Genomic DNA, 22,309 nt, shown 5'->3' on the forward strand with positions numbered 1-22,309 from the left:
TCAAGATTTAGGAAATTTATCCTCTATGACATGATTAGAAACTTATCAGAAAGCTTCATTTCAGTATCAGACAGAGCATGCTCAAGATTGATAGTCTCATGTGTGTGTTTAGTTATAGACATTCTCTTGACCATCTGATACCTCATGAACTTGGAAACATAACACTTTTAGAGTCTTTGCTCTTCAATATTATATTTCTTGTCCGACTCATTCTATAACGATGCTGTAGTGTATGAGCTGGATAAAAGAAATCAAAGAACGCATTTGACATTGCTGACAAAATAACCTCTCGAACTATTTGATTTCGCTCTATCCATAGTTCAATCTCAGAATTTTTGGGATCTGTTTAGTTGGTTGAGATCTAGTCATCAGAATCACCGACAAAAGTCCTTTCATCATCAGCCATATTTCCACCCGTTGTTGTTAGGGTTTGAAAAATTGACCCAAAAGTTTATCCAGAATACTAGACAAGTCAACCTTTGACGTAGTAGGAATAACAATGGAAACAACATCGACCATTTTTAATAAATTAAGCTGAAAGTAATCAAGTATTTTAAAATATAAAACAAAAATCAAATTTCTCAAATAACAACTAACTATTCCAACAAAAAATCTGATTTTACAAAACACAGTAATTTCTTCAAGATTGTTAGAAAAAGTTCAAGCAATCGTAGTACAATTTTGAAAATTAATCAGATTTAAGATAACAATTTTGGAAACCAACTTAGAAAACAAATACGTTGGAACAAATAGAAGATTAGTTAGATATGTTGTTATAATAGAAATTGAAATTGAAAACTTACAAGAGAGTTATATCATAACAACTCTCGGTGCAAAGTAAATTACAAACCGAATCATAGAATTTCTTTTATTTTTCTTGAAGAAATTATACTCCCTATATAGAAGTGCACCGGGTACTATTTAACTTCTTCCATAATAAAATGGTTATGTTCTTTCAGCACTGTATTATACCGAAGAGTACCTCAAACAATAGTCCGTCACCTTTTAGAAAATTGAAGAACAAATATCAGATTTTTTTAAGAGAAAACCAAAAAAAGAGATAAGATTTCTTATCTTTCAAATGTTAGTGTTTCAAGTTGTGGTGGTGTGCTGAAGTGAGAAACAAAGTCAACCTTTTATAGACCAGGCAGTAGCAGCACCATAAAATCATAAATTAATTCTGGAATTAATTTTAGCTAAAAAGATATATTTTGAGATTTGTACCCTAACGTTCGGGTCCGGACAAAGCCGGGCGACGACGTACGTGTGGAGCAATCCCATGTTCACTCTAATCTCCATAAAAGTTCAAAATCCTTTAAATCTTAAACTGAATAGAAGGAGTTTATTTAACTAATAAACTATCAATGTAGGACAAGAATGAGTGTGAAAACACTATCCCCATATTTACCTTATATACACGTCAAGATTCAAAGGTTATCACAGTCCTAATTGGGACAACATCGCTACCTCTTTTTCTACTCAATCTAATTTATGGATTCGCCTATATATTAACATCCATATTTTAGAGTAACTATTGTTACAAAGTAGCAGCATTAACATGCCAATTATTACAAAAGTTAATGTAAGATGATAATGGTTTAACAAGAGTTCCAGCACAAAAGATGATGATTTTTGCCATTGCTTTTACTATAATTTTTTCATTGTAATGAAAGCTAATTTTCGTTGCAAACACTCATGTGATGGCTACAACCAACAAATCGTAGCAAAAGATGGTGATTTTTGCTCTTTTTCCTCTATGAGAATGCGTTGTAAACAAAAATAAATTATCCGTAGGAAATAACCTTATGCTACGAATTTTATTCGTAATGAAGTATGCTACGCCAATATTCTCTACCACTAGTGAAGATTTGTAAGAAAAAAGTTTTCTCTTCTATGAACTTCGATCTTCAGCTACTTGCATGATAGCGAAAAACCTGTTTTCTTATAGTGAAAGTTGAATTTATATATATATATATATATATATATATATATAAAATCAAAATAACTAGAAGCACCAAAAGCTAAAAAGTGCTTTTCCATGCCAATCACAAACATCCCTAAAGGAGATAATCATTTGATATGATAATCGAGTTAGACCAAACAAAATATCGTGAATTTGATATTTGTTGCTATCTATTTATAAAAAAATCAGAAGAAAAGAAAATACTTCACGTACAAAATTTACACATAAAAAGATATATTAATATATTAAATAATAAATATTTTTTCTCTAACAATTCAATTTTTAAATGAGTTGCTAGTGTAACAATAACCATTTCGAAATCAATGTAAGAGAATCAATTACCCACGTCCACCGAATACGATGCTCTAAAATCATACTTCAAAGTTCAATAGTCAACAGTCTATTGCTTGGGGAAAAACCTCATGACAAACTTATCTTGAAAGATGAGACACATACTCGTGGAATTTTTCAAAATGGGGCACCACCAAATAATTAAGGGATAATTCCTCTGTTCAAATTTGGTGTAATTATATATAATTTTATATAATTCAAAATAATATTTAGTATTCTTGATATTTGCTTCTATTTAATAAATAATTAGTCAAAATTCATTGAATTTAATGATATTAACAAAAAATTGGATAAAATTCATATTTACTCATGATTTACTTATTACTGATTATTGCAGGATCAATGATCTTATTATGATCAAATTACTCTTATACATCTTTATACATTAATATATGTGATGAGGTATATTTTCATCGTTGTAATGGTAGTTTAGTCACAAATTTTTTTAACCTGCAATAAATCAGTAATAAGTCAATTAAGGGTAATATCAATTTTCTTCCAGTTATTTTGTTAAGAAAAAAATACAATTTACCTCCTGTGTTAATCATAAAGAGGAAAAAACTTCTTGTGAATTTTTTTTTGGCAATTTATCACCATATATTTTCAAAATAGAGCAAAAAACCCCCTTAACGTCTACGGTGCTGCGCACGCTCTTCTTGTGCAATGTTTACTTAAATTTTGAGTATTTAATAATATATATTTTGAGCATAATATATTTATATATAATATACATTTATATATAAAAATACATATATATAAAATAATATATAATAAGATATATTTTTTCCCTTCTTCTTCGTCAGTCCGCCGCAATTTCCATCCATCCGCCGCTCCTCCCCCACCCTTTCTCTGATCCGTCCCCCTTCCCCCGCCGATCTGCCTCTCCTCCCCCTTCTCATATCCGTCTCGCCTTCCCCTTCCCCCCTGTCCCTAGTTTCACCCTCGCCTCCCCCTCCCCCTTCCCCGCCAATCGTCATCTCATCCCCTCCCCTCCGTCTCTCCCAATGCCTTCGCCTTTGCCGTCACCGTCTATATCTTTATGTATATATATAGTTATACGTATACATATGTCTTTATATATATACAAAATATTTTGATTGTATATATATAAATATAATTACATATATATAATTTGAATTTGAATTTATACATTTCAAAATTTTAAATTGCTTGATTTAAAGTAAATAAAATGCACATCGTTGATCAGCTAATTAAATTTCGACCTTAGATTCAAATTAAATCTAAATACTTTTAGATAATGTTATAAATATAATTTTATAATGAAAACAAAAGCACACGAAATACACGAACTCGCATGAGAGTTTTTTTGCTCTATTTATGAAAATACAAAGGAGTAAGTTGCTACTCTTTTTCTTTATAGGAGGGTTTTATGCTCTTTTTAGTTAACACAGAACGGTAAATTGCATTTGACCCGTTTTGTTATTATCAACAAATTCAATGAATTATGATGGACATATTTGTTAGATGGAAGCAAACCTCAAAGATATTAAACGTAATTGTCTAAATTACATAAAATTTACGTGTAATTACAACAAATCTCACTAGAGCGGAGTATAATTATCCCAATAATTAATTTGAATTCCACTACCACTTTTAAGCTCTTGAGAGTGCAACGTGGGTGATGGAAAAAATATTGACTTCTTGAATAAATGAATTAGATTGAACAGTAGGTTGTTTTCAAGTAATCGTTTTCAACTAATTTTCATGGCATGTTTGGATTTTGAAACCAATTTGAGCTCTATCGTCAATTGCAAATATTAGAATTTACTTTCAAACTGCAGGTCCACATAATGGGAAAGATGGTTTCATCCAAAGAGGTCCGCCGGGACCATTTTTCGGATGTGTGGTCGACATTAAGACAAAAGTTATTGGGTTTTGAAAATGGACAGAATATCACCATATACAATTCTTGGAAGATGAAAATCGTAGTCTATTTAGATAAATAAGCAAGTCTTCATATTTAAAACTACTCTATCAGTTGCTTAGTGATTTAATACCAGTAACACTTAATTATGTACTAATTTTAACAAATAACGTAATGTTACAAAATAGTTTAAGGTAAAATGTATAAAATCCCATCTGTGTTTTCATAAAGTTACATAGAACCACCAATGTTACACACTACAAAAAAATAATTTATTGGCGTGGAACTTTGGGATGAAAAAATTTATTGTATTTGCGATGGATAGTCCTCAGATGTACGAAAATGTTGGAACATCTGTTGCAAAATCTTGATGGTATTCGGCAAATTTCGCTACAAATTGGGGAGATAAACATTTCTTTCCGAATTTCATGTTGTCCAGAATTTACAACAAATTTTGTAGCAAAAGACTCTGGTTGCAAAATTGTGAGGGCCTCCTGATGAATTTGGCTCGACTTTGGGACGAATCAGCTTTGAAGTTGGGTGTCATTGAAGTTTCGTCGTTAAGTCTGTTGCAATTTATGTCATCAATATACTGATCATCATGTTCACTCGAAGATCAGGCACCTCGAGTACCTATGTATTGAATCTATTCGTAAAATCCTTTAGCGACTCATCCCAATTTTGTTTGTTTGTGAAGGGGTGAGTAACCCGTCTCATTGTTTTCCTTTTGTTGGTGAAGGAAGAGAAACTTCCTTGTGAGTTAGTCATAGGAGACCATAGTCGCGGGGGTAAACCACTCCTGTGCTCGACCACACAAGGTCGTAAAGAAAATTCTACAATTAAGAGCATTTGACAGACCGTAGAACTACATAATATTCTCAAAAGCTGTCGAGTTCTCTTTAGGGTCCTTGTCGCTCTTGTACCAAGGAAGAATTAGGATTTTGATCCCACCATCCAATGTCCGTGCGAGGGTCTCAAGTGTGAAAGGTGACCCTTGTCTTGACAAAGCATTATCTAGCGTAGGAAACTGCCGCCTTAACTCCTTAATATGCCCGCTGAGGAGATCAACTTGCTCACTCAGCTCTTAGACCTTGTACCTCCTAGGTCAATCCTCTAGAGCTCAATGGCTCACAACTTCTTTTGATGCCTTCAGAGCCTCTTTCCACATTATGTGTTGCTCCAACCTCTTGAAGCAACTCTGTTCGAGCTATTCGTGGTGAAGGTGGCGGTGGCGGGAGGTTAGGTTGTGTCGAGGGTTCAATGTTCATTTCCTCAAGCTGAGGTAGAGACAGTATCATCCCTTAACTCCTTCGCTTACTCCAAAAAGTTTTCTCCCAAAGAATTTGCTTAGGTCCCCCCGATGCACCAACATTCTTGTTAGGGTTCTTTGTCATCTCCCATAAATCTTAAGGAAAAAAAATCTAGATATAATTTTTCACAAAAGATGCCAAATGATGTGTTTACGAATTTAGAAAGTTCACAAAAGTTTAATCTGGATATGCTTAGATAAGTTGAGAATTTTGTAGCATGACCTGCAAGGCAAGAAATCATAAGAGCCACACTAACAATACCACGATTATTGTTGTAAGTTGCTTAAGTCCGCAAGATCATAGGAGAATAAATGTGAAAGTCATAAGAGTATGCAAGATACCAGAAGTTGTACTTAGGGCATGAAGTGCTAGTACTTGTAAATGTCTCAATCTACATGATTTCATATGAACCATTGACTTAGAGAATACTGGATGATCATCGTGTGTCCATATAAACTCTGGTAAAGTGGGCTAGGGTTGGATTGGTGCAATTTGAATGTAAAACGTTTGAATCTTGGCCGGTTTTCTGATTAATAAAAGTGCAGGTTCATTTGTGGAAATCTTCAAGACCTTGAGGTAGCTCCCACATCAATTATATAAGCATCAATATTTAAGTTTCGCCAAGGTTTTTGAAACTAGACCAGACATGTTAGTCCAATCGAGTTAATCGAGAATCGTATCTGGTGTCTGGTCTAACTTTAACAATAAAATCGGTTAAATAAAAATCAGTGTGCCCGATCAAAATCGGCACTTAGAGGGTGTTTGGCTAAACTTTTTTAAAACATCTTACAAGCTCCTACATCTTATAATATGTTGGATCTTATTTTAAAATAAGCTCATGAAGTATTTGGGTAAAATAAGATGTTAAAGTTTATAAGATGTGAAAACATCTTATAAGATGTTAGAATGTTTGGCATAATAAGGTCTTTTATCGGTAAAAAGACTAAAATACACATTAAAAATTTCAATTAATTTTTTTATTCTATTATATTGTAAAGTAAATACACATTAATAATCTATGTGTCCGGTCTGACAAATGTCCTCACCTTTTTGTCACTTCTTCTAACTGACTGTTAATAATTAACTGGGCATAATTACATTGGTGGGCTTTTGAAGGTTGTGTTTGGGCCGTCCTGAATTTGGATCAAAGAAGGCTTCTGTTTCCTCTGGCTCAGTTAAGGTTGGGCTGGGCTCTTATAATTCAACTATTTAATTACCATATCTTATAATTGTTTCATAAAATTATTATAGAATTGATTAATATACATATTTTATTATTGAGGAGGGGTTGAAGTGAACTTAATTATATATCTTAATATTCATAGGGTAGGGTACTTTTGTCCAATTGCTTTTAATTAAGATGAATGTTTGAAAGAATGACAAATAGAGTTTTTTTTTTTTAATTAAAGGGGTAATTGATGAATATTACATATTTAAGGGATGTAAAGTATTATTTAACTCTTTATTTAATGACACAAAGAATAGAGTGGCAATCTTTTGAGAGAATGGAAAAAATATTATCTGAATTATTTCGATACAATATTTTGTATAATTTACAATAACAAAAAATAAAACAAAATATCTAAAATGAAACAAAATAATAATCATCCTAATTAGATCTCAATAATAAAAAAATAAAATAAAAAAAATTGGGGCTTTTGGTAATTTTGATGACGCGGCAATCCAAATTATAAGGGGTTGACAATTTTGGTCTTCTTAACTATACGTGGCAATTTTAGTCCTCTATCTTTAGATATAGTAACGATCTTGGTCTTTAAGTCCAATTTGTGACTATTTTGGCCTTTTATAATTAAAGCTTAATAATCCTATAACATGCTTTTAATCAGGTACAACATGCTTTCGAAATAAATTAAACCTTCATAAACTTTATACCTTAGTTTGGCCGTCTTGCCACCGGTTCAAAGCCCTCGATTTTACATACTTCTTCTAACCACACTACCAGGATAGATGATTTGCAGATATTACTTGGACCCTTCAGTAATAAATGTGGTGAAATGTCTACCATACACCAAGATTTGAAGTAGAATACCAATAAGGAGAGATTGATCGGATGAATTTATAAACTACTACAGTTCTTATTATTATTATAAAAGGAACTGATTAGAAATAACATGAATCGAATACCTCAAAGTTTTATTGAGATTTATGAGAAATTCAAAAGACAGTTCAAAACTATGGACATAAGTTAATTCATATATCTAGGAAAATAGAACTCTTGAACAAAAAAGATTAATGAGATCCCTCTTTGCTGGTGTTCTACCCAAATCTCGGTGGATTGTAGATGTCTCACCGCATTTGTTGTTGTTTGGTGCTGAAGTAGCCAAGTATCTATGAATAATCTGCTCTGCTGCGGCAGTTTGGTTGGAAGAAGTACCACTTGAAACTACTACCTAGTGGCTAGACGATCAAACTAAGACATGAAGTCTATGAGGTTTATTTTTTTTTCAAAAGCATGTTGGATCTAATTAAAAGCATGTGATATAACTATTGAGCTTATAGCATAAAACGTCAAAATGGTCAGTAATTGGGTTTAAGGACCAAAATTACTACTATTTTGAAAGATAGAGAACTATGAACTTGCTACATTTAAAATTAGAGGAGCAAAATTACCAACACCTTAAAGATATAAGACCAAAATTACAATTAAAGAAAAAAAAAATCTTAGCAACAATACAAGAATCTTAAATCTCTATAATTCAAAACAAGCACTAAACTGAAGCCATCCTCTAACAACTCACTCTAAAATAATGTGGACCAAAAAAATTAAAAAATAAACCTAGGAGTTTATTAATCTGACCAAATTTATTTAGAAAATTTAAAATAATTGGATATAATAAAATGGTATAAGTTTACAAGATGATGAAATGATAATCTTGTAAGTGACTTGAAAGAGTTTGTTAGAATTTATTAAATAAAACATTAGGAACTTTGTTTTTTCTAAAAGAGAATTTGAACTCTACATCTTATTTTTTTGATCTTATAAGTTCATTTTCTTAAAAAAAATAAATAAATTTTTATGATCAAATACCTTATAAGATGTTTTAAATATACTGGAACTGTATATATAGATATATATATTAAATCAAAAGAGTTTATATTTTGTCAATATAATAATAATGACAATATTTGTGTTGTTGTCTATACCAATAATTAGCGATAAAATATTATGCATAAAGTTGTCATCATAATTAATTAGTGACTACAAAAAAAGAGAACAATAAACGAGAACAAAATCAAGTAATAGTTTTAATGTCACTAATTATACAAACTAAGTGACAATTTTTTAATTTTATAAATTTACTAGTGACACTTACTATTTAAAATTTGTTATTAGTGACAAAAAATATTGTGTATAAATTTGTCGTGAAGAAAGATTAATGACACGTATAATGACAAGCTAGTGGTAATATATCATTATTGTCATTATATTTTATTAGTCGCTGAGTTGTCAATATAGATGGGTCGATAAAATTATTCATAGTAACAACTTTATGAACACTTATTGTCATTGATAAATATATAATGAAAAAAATGCAATTTTAGTCTTGTAACTTAGGGGGTGACAATTTTGCTTTTGTATGATTTGATTTTTGAAATTTAGTCTGTAACTTTAAAGAAATGATAATTTTAGTTCTTTTCTAGTCAAATTGACAGAAAAATTACATGCCATTAGCCACATCATCACATAATTTGGGATTTTTGATGAACGTGCTAATGTGGTAGTCTAGCTTGAATGTTTCTTTTTTTTAAATATTAAGTGGAAAATAACTGACAATTGACTACTGACTTGAAAAATTTTAAAAAAATCCATCCAAGTTGGACTGCCACATTAGCACGTTCACCAGAAGCCTCGAATTATGTTATGACGTGGCTGATGACATATAATTTTCCAGCCAAAAAGGACTAAATTTGCAAATTTCTTTAAATTTATAGAATTAAATTGCAAAAATCAAATTGTATAGAACCAAAATTGCTTCCTACTAAATTGCAGGATTAAAATTACATTTTTCTCTTATATAACCAAAATTTCAAAATTAATATCACTTGGTATATATTTTATTGACAACTTTATATGACTACCAAAAAATTGTTTTCTAACAACAATTTGCGATGGAATGATCTAAAATTGCGACGATAGTTTGCATTTTGCAGCGGCATTTACCATGGGAGTAGTCTCGTCGGCGTAAGAGGCGTCGCCTGTCGCAATCATTGCAATGGAACGGGACCGTTTTAATTTGAAAAAAATTCAGAGGCCCTCTGTGATAATAGGAATGTTTAAAAAACTCCCTATAAAAATTAAAGTATCGAATACCTCGTAATATAAAATAAAGTTAAAAAAATCCCTCCGTACAAAAATTGAGCCACACGTGCTTTGGCTGCAAATTTGCTATGCAAATACCTTTTTTTTAACATGTTTGCCCTTCTCTCACATCTAATATATATAATATTATATATTTTTATTAGTAAAATATTATTTTAGATAATAATTATTTAATTAAAATATTATATATATTTATTAATAATAAAACATTATTTTATACATTCCTCTTCGATTTCGTTGGTCGGCGCCGTTGGGTGTTCTAGGGTTCTTATTCAACATGGAGGAACTGGAAGAAGGGGCTGAAGTTATAAGAGCCATTCCTCTTTTTTCTTTTTCTTTTTTTTTTGATGACTTGGATAAGAAATCCACGTCATCGCCTCTTTTTTTTTCTTATTCCATGCCGTCTCCACGTCAACACATTTTTGGCCAAGAAAAATGAAATCCTCAATTTAAAAAAAGTCACGTGAAGGCCATGTGACTTTTTCCAGTGATTGAGGCAATTTTCCAACCAAATGTGTACCAAAAGTGAGCTGTTTTAAGTTATAGGGGACTAAAATGAAACCCTAGTAAATTACGGGACTAAAATGAGAATTGCCTGAAATTAGGGGACTAAAATTACCTTTAATCCTTTAAAAAAAAATATAGAAAAATTTACTCATTTACAAATTGCCTTAATTTTCCATACTTAGCCTCCAAAACTGAAGCAGAAAAAGAAGAGAAAAAGCATGCATGATTCTGCAAGTGAAAGTGTGAAAACTGCTGTTTCTGGCAGTCCAAAAACATTTGCCAGCAGAAAAAGGGGCATTCATGCATGAGAATATCTTATGATGATTCATTTGTTTTCGTGGGAAAGTGATAAACTTATTAGTGGAATCCTATCATTGGGCAATTGATGGAACAACCCAAAAGGAAATATTTCAAAACTAAAAAAAAAAAAGTGAAAGAATTTGATCATTCCATGTGTAAAATCAGATACACACAGGCCAGCCTAAAAGATCACTACACTTGTGATAAGTGTACTGGCAATGGTACAATTATGAGTTCTTAGTACTATTTTGCAAGGTTGAGTGCTGTCACTTCACTCAATCTGGTTGTCAATGTTGGACTGTTGAAATTGTCTCCATTTGTGGGTTTTAGGAAGTCCGAGTAAAACGAGGTTGTGAGTTTGAATACTATAAATATATATAAATTGGTCGTCTATTTTTAGTTGTAGTGTGTTTTTTATTTATTTACTTTAAATGTATTGATCGATTTAAAAATATTAAATGTATTGAATTAATATTTAAATTTGAATGTATTAGTATAGCATTTAATCATGAATAATTAAAAAAATGAAAAAGGAAGTGAAAAGGAAATGGGATTAGTAGCAATGTGAAAAATGATGGAATAGAAGCCATAAAATTGAGAAATTTTATTTCCAATTTTGTATGAACTCAGAATTGAACAAGAAATGGTTAAGTTTATTTATAAATATTCTCAGAATAGAGTTTGCAAGTATTTAAAAGAAATCATTCTCGCCTAGGTTAAATAGCTTCGAGCGAAGTAAATTTTAGATTATTTCTGAAAGCTACGGAATTTGGTTTAAAAAAAAACCCTAACATTCTTGAAATAATCTGTAAAATATGAAAATTCACTAAAGTTAACTTAATCATTAAAAATTAATGAAACGCCAAAATGAAGATTGAAATGGTGGAATTTCTCGATGAATGGTGGCTCCTCTCGACCAAGTCGTCAGGGCTTAGGTTCTTCCTGAAAAAAACGACAATTGAAATGATAAGTAGATTTGCTCGTAAATGTTATGGCATTTGAAATTATACTGCCAAACCACACGCTTTGAGCACTATACTTTTAGATATTTAGTAGATTTTTTTACTTTATGAATTAGCAAATGAATCTTAATGTACATGGTCATTAGACAAAATGACATGTACAAGTTTAGTCGAATTACATCGCATGTAGTAATTACCTTTTTCAATAGTCCAAATATTATCATTTTTTCTTTCTATTATGTCAATTTTGAAATCTTTAGATTCAAATTATAAAATGGTTTATTCTAATCCGACTCCACCCATTTACAACCCAACCCATTTTGTACCCGTCATTTAGACCAATTCTGAACTCAACTTATTTGACCCAATCTAACCTGCCCAATTGCCAACCTTAGCCATAGCCAAAACATTTGCCATAATTTTGGCCACAACTATGAAACAACGACTAACGACCGTTGTGAAGTCGTGATTGATTTGTATTTATCACAATTTTTTCTTTTAATTATAATAATTAATTGTAGCAAAAAAATCATATTCTTTTTAATTGTATACAATAATAACACCATTGTTTTATCAAGTTCTTATCTAACATCAACAGTACTTTTTGCATATTATTTTTTTTTAAAAAAGAGTGATATTTTATTCGTAAAACATGTTAGAATAGGTTTATTGTTGGACCTAAATTGATATCTTGAAGTAACATATGAAATAAGAAAAAATCTTCTCTTATTCACATAAGATCAAAAAATAAATTTAAAAGATATTGTAAATGTCAACTTAAATTTCAAATAAAATATGTTTACTCTGCGGATATATTTATAAAAATTTGAACCCATATTTTTTTTTTGGAAATTACTCTAGTATCAATTGTTGTTATTATTTTAATGGGTCATATTTATTAATTTTAATTTATATTATCTAAAAAATTATTTTTCTATATTTTATAAGAAATGTATAAAAATTAAGAATCTCTTTATCTAATTTATATTAGAAAAATAAATTAAAATGGTACTGCGACGTAAAAATTTTCTTCTAAATTTTAAAAGTTATTCGCTAAAAAGGAAATTTACAAAAATAATTTCAAATACAATAATTCTAAATATATAAATTAAAATATTAAGAAAAGAAATTACTCAATAAGTACATAAGCCAAACAATCTTTATAGAGAAATAAACTAGACAAAGAATATATATATATATATATATATATATATATATCACAAATATAACATAGTCGAATCTGTGTTGAAATCATATTTTTAGCTTGAGAGGCTGAGTTCTGCGAGTTTAGAAGGACCCCGAACTTTGTTATTTCCCATCTCTTACCAAAAAATTTTAGTTATAATTTTCCGAAAGACGAAGCATGTGCGTCTCATATGCCAGAACTCCCTCCAACACACCCCAACATAATGGTCAAGTGCGTATCACCTAGCCGTCTCCACAAAATATTTAACATAGAACGCAAAGTGAGAAAAATCGTAAGTTATTATTTTTAAAGTTAAAATCTCGTGATCATTTATACCAAAATTGAACAAGGGCTAAGTTATAGAATAAAAAATAAGATCTTTCTCCGAGAGGCACATACCTCTTTTCCCACCAAAACTTCCACTTAGCAGCCCCTGAATTTCACGTAGCCATTTTTAACAATTATTTAAAAGCGAGATTAAAAATAAAATAAAATATAAAATATTGTCCTTAAAGTGAGATTTTTGTAATTATTGAGACAAAAAAAGAGATTTTGCCGCATATGTCCAAACCTCTCATCTCACTTCCATTTGCTTTTCAAATAATGGTGTAAGTGGCTACGTAAAAGCTGCAAATGGCAGTTTATATACTATGCAAGTATGTTAATAGTAGGAACTAACTTTCCTCAACTACTCGACTGTTGAGTTTATGACCCTGATTTCCTTTATTCCACATAGACTCCGACTTTACTGCACGAACGATTTCAGAACTTTACTGAGAAAACACACACACACACACACACAAATGTAAAAAAAAATACAGTCCTTTCAATATTTTACAATTAAAATCCAAAAGCTAAAAGTAAATTAAGATAGAGAATTGATTTTATCGCCACAGGATTCAAATCACAAGATTCAACATAGTTTATTTGAAATTTAAAAAAAAAAACGTGCATTAGAGGCTTAGTTGCTATTTTAATCATGTATTATATGATGTGTCGACAATTTTGATATCGTATAAAGTTGATTTAATAATTTAATATTAGTTTTTGCTGATTGAGGAATTTTTCGTTGAAACTTTAAAAATTATCAATTTTATACCATCACGTGATGTGTACTTGGGAAAATTCAACGAGTTTTTAAAAAAGTAAGTGATTTGAATCTCGTGGAATTTTCAAATTAGTTTGAATGAAAATTACCAAATTTATATATATATATATATATATATATATGTATAATCGTATATTATAGAATGAAATTATTTAACCGTGCATAAATAAATATATATATATACATAATTTTGTTGAGAAAAAGAGATGATAACATAAAATCACAACTAAAAATGAGTTCAAATGAAACCAAAATTAAATAGACCGAAATTGGACAAATTATGCTTATCTCCCCAAAATAATGCTGAGGAGATCTAGTTTAATTGACAAAGTTGAGGCTTCATGATTTTAAGGTCATGAGTTCAGACCACATTAACATACGGGATGTTATCTGATTTTAATAGTAGGTATCGTACTATTCTAATAGTAGTTTTCGATTGGAAAATGATTCTTTCATCTCGTAACTTAGAGCCTTTCACTTTTTATTCTATTATTATGGGATTCTCACTTTTGGTCCCGTAACTTCTTAAAAGTAATACTTTTGGTCCCATGATCCATTTCCATTACATATTTTGACAGAAAATACCACATACTTAGCACGTGGTCGGTAGAGCCTTTAATTTTGATCCCATATGTTACAGGATTTTCACTTTTTCTCCTATAATTCTAAAAAGAATAGCACTTCTGGTCCTATGCACTTAACGACCATGTGGCCTTTTCCGTTAAACATCTAATGGAAATATGTCATAGGATCCAAACTACTGCTTTTTTAAAGTTAAAGGACCAAAAATAAAAATCCCTTAACCAATATGGAATCAAAAGTAGAAAGACCCTAAGTTACAGGAGGAAAAATGCTATTTTCACATAGTTATTAGTTACATATAACTATCTAATATTGATGATCAATATGATTGTTATAGTCGTCGGTTATCGTTAAATATAAATATTTAATATTGAAGATTATAATTAATTTATTAAAAAAATTCATCATTTTTATTATTTTCCGGAAAAAGAAAATTAAAAGGTAGATATGCCAAAGACCCTGGTCTCCCTATCTATCAAGTATCAATAATAGGTATATCATGTGTTTGTGTACCTCTTGTGTTACTTTAAGTGGAACATATACAGATTTTCTTTGATGATTGATCAGATACCATTCATAAAAGCGAAAGCAGCACCACCTGAGGCCCCTACATCAAATACTAACCACTAATTGTAATCTGTCCACGCGTGACTATGTTTTTTTTTTTTTTTTTTTTTTTTTTTTTTTTTTTTTAAATAAAAGAGATAAACTATTATTGATTGAAATAAATTAATTATAATTATTTTTTAAGATATTAATCATTATAATAATTATACTTTGATCGATAATATCAAATAAATGAAATCTTATTAATATCTACTGTTACAGTAGAAAAACACCTAATATGCAATAGAAACAACACATCTATTTTTCAGCAAACACAACATCCCACACATAAGGTAGGGTTCAAACCCATTAGTTCTAAGATCATGGGACCTCAACTTCGTGAATGACTATGTTAACCCTGCACCGCTGCACCTGAAAATTAATCTTTCTTTTATAAATGGGTGACAGTAAAATTTGAATCTAAAGCTCCAGCTTTAGCCTTAAGTTGAAATCATGTTAGATGACCGTCCAATCTAAAAGATTGAACTGTTAGAGAGGATATTTAATATTATCTTGAGTAAATATATTACAACTATTTTACTTGAGGTTTGATATAATTAATTATGAGTACCTCCTCGTTGTTGGAAAATTACAAACACTCTTTTCGATGAAAAATAATTACATAGCCCCTAGACCGCGAGGTAAAAATTATATTTTATCCTTCCCGAATTTAAGAATAATATTTGAAAAAATATAATAAAAACTTAAGGGTGGATAAAATAAATAATCCATAGAGCATATTAGTGCATAAAAATATTTAGGAAAATTCTATAAATATATAAAATTATAATATGTAATCCAAAAGAGCATTTTGGTCAATTCATCATAAAAGTTGAATAAAAATTTGGCAGAGACTAACGGAATGAGTTTGTTGTTAGGCGGACAATAAAATCTGGTGAGTAATCAATAAATTTTCAAATAATAATGAATTACTTATAATTATGCCGAATTTCAAGAAATGTGGCTGTAATCTACACTTATATCTTGGCATAAGATGATCCATACTTGTATCACTTAAAGTTATGCACGTACGTATGTGTAGGTGCAACTATTCCTCTTTTTGAAGTATAAATAGTCATCAATCTATATCGACTCACGTATCATCATTCCAAGTCAAGAAACTAGAAACACGAGACGACGATAGAATTCCGATGGAGGCGAAACTCAAAAAGGGTTTCTGGAAGCCGGAAGAGGACTTGATACTGAAGAAATATGTGGAGAGTCATGGAGAAGGAAACTGGACTGCTGTTGCTAAGAGATCAGGTGAAGTTTAATTCCCTTCCATTCAGACAATACAATAATAAGCAAAAACTGATCACTCACTGTACTGTTCCTTTATTTCTGAATGTGTTTTGTTTGTTTTCCAGGTTTGGTGAGGAGTGCAAAGAGCTGCAGGCTGAGATGGAAGAATTACCTGAGACCTAACATCAAACGTGGTATGATGTCTGAGGATGAAAGGGACCTCATCATTAGGCTGCATAAGCTTCTCGGCAACCGGTTAGTATACTCAACTCATCACTTGCGTCTATTATGTACTTTGATATAAGTTTAATTCTGGTTTTTTTGGGGGAAAAATGCAAGCAACTTTATTGTGATATTATAAATAAGTAAATTATTTTTTTTTAGAAAAATAAATAGCAATAATAACCCACTGTATTTTTTAAATGAAACACTTTACCCCCTGTCTAGGAAGGTAAATTGCTTTATTTTTAAAAGCACAAGGGGGTGAATTGCTATTTATTTTTCATAATGAGGTAATTTGCTCATTTTACAATATCATAGGGGGTAAATTGCATTAAGTTCTATCCTTTTAGTATTTTAGTCCTGTAACTTATTAGGGTTATTACACATCTTTCACCTTTTTAAATTTCACAATTTTAGAACAAAATTTGTCAAAAAGTGATAACATAATTAATTTCGGCCAATTTTGAAAGTTCCAATCAATTTTTATTCTAAATTTGTGAAATTAGAAAAGGTGAAGGACTATTTAAAATTCTAAAGAATTATAAGACTAAAATGCAAATGAATATCATTACAAGCCTAAAAATACAGCTAAACAAAGTGACATATATATATATATCTACGAAAATAAATTTATTATATTATGCAGCTTTCTTCCAATGACCGAAAGTGATCAACTCTTTATTTAGTTTTTATATATTATGTGTTTTTTTCTTAAAAAAAGGGTTGAATGTCGTGGAAATTTTGTTGGATTAAAAAGAAAATAATAATATTATATTGCGAAATTTATGGCAAGATTTTCCATTATTTATACAAGTGTATATATATATATTTCTTTAATAAAGTGGATAATTGTGTTATTTGCAACAATAATGTAATACGATATTTTCATGTAAAAAGGATAAAACGTTTACAAAAATTATAATTTTAAACCCGTACGTAGGTGTAGGTGGGTGGTAATTTTGGTGTTTTATGAATCTATTTTTATAATTTTATCCTATAATCTTAAAGATTTTTCATTTGAAGGACAAAAATAATTGAAAATTTGTTAGAACAGTAAAAAAAGTGCATTCAATTAAGTTGATCATGTGCACTTTTTCAGTCATTTTATACTGAATATGTGAAAATTCTAAAATTATAAGAAAAAATTGCTAAAATATACATGAATAAAATTGCCACCCGAGTATATACTTACAAGACTAAAATTATAAATTTTTCTAAAAGGTTAAATCCTATTTTGTATCTTCTATTTGATTTACAAACACATGTTATGAGTACAAAATCTTTCTCTATATAAAATAAATAGCGTAATCTTTGTACACATGACGTATATACGTATATATATTAATTAAAATTTAACCCTTTGAGATATTACAAATAAGTAAATTATCCCTTAATAAAAAAAATAGCAATTTACCTCCTGTGTAAATTGATTTATTTTATAAAATACAGGCAAGTAGATTGGTGCATTTTAAAAGATATAGGGAATAAATTATTATGATTTTTTGTCATTACGACTAATTTATTCATTTACAATATATATGAATTGATTGCATTTTTTCCTTAATTAAAATAAAAAATACATCATCCCTCGAAATAGAATGTCTCAGCATTTGTTCAGACAGTCATTTAGCTGAAAACTCATTACAAATAGGCAGCTATATATATAAATACATGTATTGAGTAGACATTACAGCACATTTAGTTTTTCATGTGCAGTTGGTCGTTGATAGCCGGTCGGCTCCCCGGGCGGACGGACAATGAAGTTAAAAACTATTGGAATACCCATTTGAACAAGAGGGCCTCCAGGGACCAGATTAAGCATCTGGATTCGAAGACTGAGGAAAAACGAGAGGAGAACCTGGAGACGACAATGGCATTGAGTACTAATGAGGTGGAAAGAGACGCCGTTACAGATACTTCTTGGATAGATAACCTAACAAATGTAGACTATAGTATGGATATGCCTCCACTCCTTCCAGACTACTCGCCACTCTTCAACGACTACGACACGTTCATGCCCATACTCGATAATTTTGTTCTGCTGGAGACATTGGGAAGCAGGGCAGATGAAATAATCCAGGAGACAATCTTCATGTAACTTGATGATCAGATCAAAGACATGAAATGTAACGTGGAATAGTCTTATATGCATTAGGTCTGAAAAGACAAAGAAGAGTCGATCATGCTACATCAGTACAATGTACATGGAGTTCACTTCTGATATGGTATGATCGAGATCTGTGATGTCGTGTAGTTTTATGATGATGCATGTAAGAACTATGTGTCTCTGTTTGTGTTAGTTCCCTGCATTTTCCCGTAACTTTATATGCTACGTACCGGACTTTGTAGTCGAATATGATCGAACTGTATTATTAAGTAGTGTTACAAAATTTTCTTGTGGGCCTTTGGTATTGAAGTTGAGTTTGCTCGTGACAAATCGGAGATGGTTTGGGTTTACATTATTCAGTCGGTAGGTAGAAACGGGAGTTTCTCCAAGGGATTCTAGATCACACTGGGAAGCGCTTGTTAGCTTGAAAGGGAAATGTTTATCGCCGGTAAGTAATTTTTGATCAAGGTCGTCTTATATGCTATTCTTGCGCATTTTATGATTGAGGATTTCTTGTGGAGTTTCCTCATGAACGTAAGTTGCATCGGATTGCCTCATCATGGTTGTGTATGAGCAGGCGGGAAAGAAGGCTTGGTTCTGGGATCCCCACTGCTTTAATTTGGCTCTCTTAGCTAAACAAGCATGGCGTGCCACTGAGCCAGGGAGTCTTCTTGCCCGGGTTTTGAAGGCTAGGTACCCTGGTTCAGATTTCACGGTCGCAGGGAAAGAGCAAATGTTCCTAATGAGGTTAAGCATTTCTGGTGGATAATCTGTCGAGGAGCCATCCCTGTTTGTTCTAATCTCCATCTGTAAAGGTGGATGTGTCCTTGGGTTGCCCTTTGTGTTCTCAGGACTTTGAAGATGAAATGCGTGTGGTCTTAAATTGTCCATTTTCTCGGGAATGCTGGGCGCTTTTGAATGTTCCATGGGGGGTGGTTTCAGCACAGGTTGATTTGAAAAGGGTATGGTGCTGGAGTTTGTTTGATAAGTTGCGAGAGGGGGAATTTGGGTTTTGCCTTGTGCTAGGATGGGCGATTTGGGAGCAACGTAACAAGAGGCTGTTTGAGGGTGTCACTCAATCTCCAATGGATGTAGTTTTCTTCACGATGACTTATTTGGATGGTTTTTTGTCTGTTAGGAGTAGCCAAAAATCTGCGGTTTCACAGCGATTGTTGCAAGTACAGTGGATGCTACCGCAACCTGGATACCTTTTGGCAAATGTTGCTGCAGTTCTGTTCCCGGGGAGTGGAGGAGCAGGCATTGGGGTGGTTTTAAGAGACTGTCAGGGTGAATGCAACAGGCCACAATTGGCTTTTTTCTCGTTCATTGTGGACATTGAGCTTGCCTCACGCTTTGGGTGCATGGATCAAAGTACGGGCTGATATTTGATATTATTCAACGTTCACTTTCTTCCAGTCCAGAGGCGAGGTTTGTATGTCTAGCGAGAGAGCAAATAGGGCTGCCTGTGTTCTAGCAAAGAATGCTACCAATGTGGAGGAAAGTGATGTATGGCTGAGGAGCTACACTATGATCTTTTGGTTTGATCAATTAAGGTTGAGGTTTATTCCAAAAAACAAAAAAAGGAAAGAAAATGTTTCCCCTCTTCAAGAAAAACTCGATGTTACCACAGTGTGAGCGCTCCTTCTGGCACTTTAATCTGTTCAAGTGCAGACATACATGTGGATTCCTTACAAAGGTAAGAGAAACAATCCTATACTTATAGGACGAAAAGTGAAATTTGGCCAAATTTGCATGTAAAAAGAAGCCCCACCAAAGGTTTTGCTTTTTGCTTGGAATTGTGCAAGGGATGCTCTGCCAACAACGACTAATTTATGCAGACGGTGGGTTAGCGTGGCAGAGAGTTGCTCTGGTTGCTCGGCAGAACAAGAGGATGTACATCACGTGTTGTTATCATGCGGTTTCGCAAGACTCGTTTGGGCAATATCCGGCCTGCCGTGGGGAGTCATTGAGTGTTGGACCAACAGCGTCGAAGATTGGCTACGGGATGTGTATCGCGTGCTTAGGGGTCCCGAGTTTGATTACTTTCTATCTCGTTGCTGGGCACTTTGGTAGATGAGAAATAAGCGGATTTTTGAAGGCCTGAATATGGATGATCCTGAGGTTATTCCAATGGCACAGAGGTGTTGTGGGAACACTTTCCCTTGGTCTTTGGAAGCTCCACGGAGGGGTGAAGGATAGGATTGCTTAATTGTTTTATAGTTTCTTGAACTTTACCTTAAGTGAACATTTTCTTTTGGTTATATTATCACGACAGTTTTTCAAGAAAGAAAAAAAGAAGTAATTTTGTAATTTGTTTGTAAATAATAGTTGTTAGTTACTTTGGAATGGCCCGTACAACGGAAGTTCATCGGTTCTTTTAACAAAACAAAAAATTATAACGGCTCTTGACAAAGCTGTTCCTAATTGTACCGAATTGTACTGCGCAATTTTCCGTTATAATAATTGACCTAATGCAGAAATTGACGTTGGGAACTTTTTCTGGAACTACCACTTTGAATTTATTAAATCTACTTTTGAAACAACTATTGTAACACATATAGTTATAAGTGTATATCGCAATTGGATGGTCGCTTGGATTCTATTTGCAACGGTTGTGCCTTTTTTTGTAATGGTGTCTGTACCTCATTTTATAATACCTTATTTAACATATTGTAACGGTCTTTCTGACTCCTTTTGTGAAGGTTTGTTGTAATATTGTAACAGTCTATGGAGTGGCTTTCGGACTTGATTTCAGGTTGTGTGCTAATAAAGTGTACTCCAAATCGTTACAGAAGATGTTACAAATATAATACAATTTTTATATAATTTATTTTTATTTAAATTATTATAGTATTCATTTTTATAATATTTTTTTGAATTTTCAGTTATAAATTTTTTGTTGAATTTGTTAAATGGGAAACATATAAATTATTTACTAAGAAAATAGTAACAATATAATTAACAAAATTAAAAACAGTATTTAAAATTATATTTATAATATACATATAAATTTAAAAACAATAAAAAAGATAAACAACCTGATTGGGGAAAATTACTCTCCCACGTGAAAGGGAGTAAAATCCCACTAATTATTCCCCAGGAGAAATTTATGGATGCTACGATCATGGGATTATCCAATTAAGCTATGAATTGGGGTGCGAAAATAAGGCAAGAATGCCATATATCCGCACTTACTCAGTTCTATCTAGGGACGGGATCATACATAAAGGAGAAAAAAAGGCTCCTAGCCGGGTAACGTTCATTTTTCTCTGAAGAACTAAATTACTCATCATATCCTTCTCAGGCTAAATATACTGACTTGAGCGTCGGAGAGCCTTCGTCGGGAAACCTCCCGACTGGCTTAACCCGTTTTCTGTGTTCTCAGGAATTGTCTTGAAGCTCGAATCGGGGATCGAAGTCACATATCGCGACCTAGTCTCGAAGATAAGTCTTTTGGACAATTCACAACCTAATCTAGATTGGATTCCCTTTCGACAGTGTCTGCACAATCTTCTACCTCGTCGTCGCCCACCAGTAAGTAAGCTACAAACTCACATAATCAAAAAAAAAAAAAAAAAAGAATTGTAATCAATTGATAAAAATTGATTTCACATTTAAAAATTGATGAGGGTGCAT

At 31.9% G+C, this 22,309-nt stretch overlaps 1 protein-coding gene across 1 annotated transcript; it reads left to right on the forward strand.

Moving 5' to 3' along the window:
* Nucleotides 1-16,188: 16,188 nt before the first annotated feature.
* On the forward strand, nucleotides 16,189-18,956 carry MYB82 (myb domain protein 82). Its single transcript, XM_020693904.2, has 3 exons — nucleotides 16,189-16,365; nucleotides 16,470-16,599; nucleotides 18,283-18,956. Exons 1-3 carry the CDS (start codon nucleotides 16,254-16,256, stop codon nucleotides 18,662-18,664), a joined length of 624 nt encoding a protein of 207 aa, XP_020549563.2. The 5' UTR covers nucleotides 16,189-16,253; the 3' UTR covers nucleotides 18,665-18,956.
* Nucleotides 18,957-22,309: the final 3,353 nt, after the last annotated feature.

Source organism: Sesamum indicum, linkage group LG5 (genome assembly GCF_026168435.1).
Source record: "Sesamum indicum cultivar Baizhima isolate 11 linkage group LG5, ASM2616843v1, whole genome shotgun sequence".
Lineage (NCBI taxonomy): Eukaryota > Viridiplantae > Streptophyta > Magnoliopsida > Lamiales > Pedaliaceae > Sesamum > Sesamum indicum.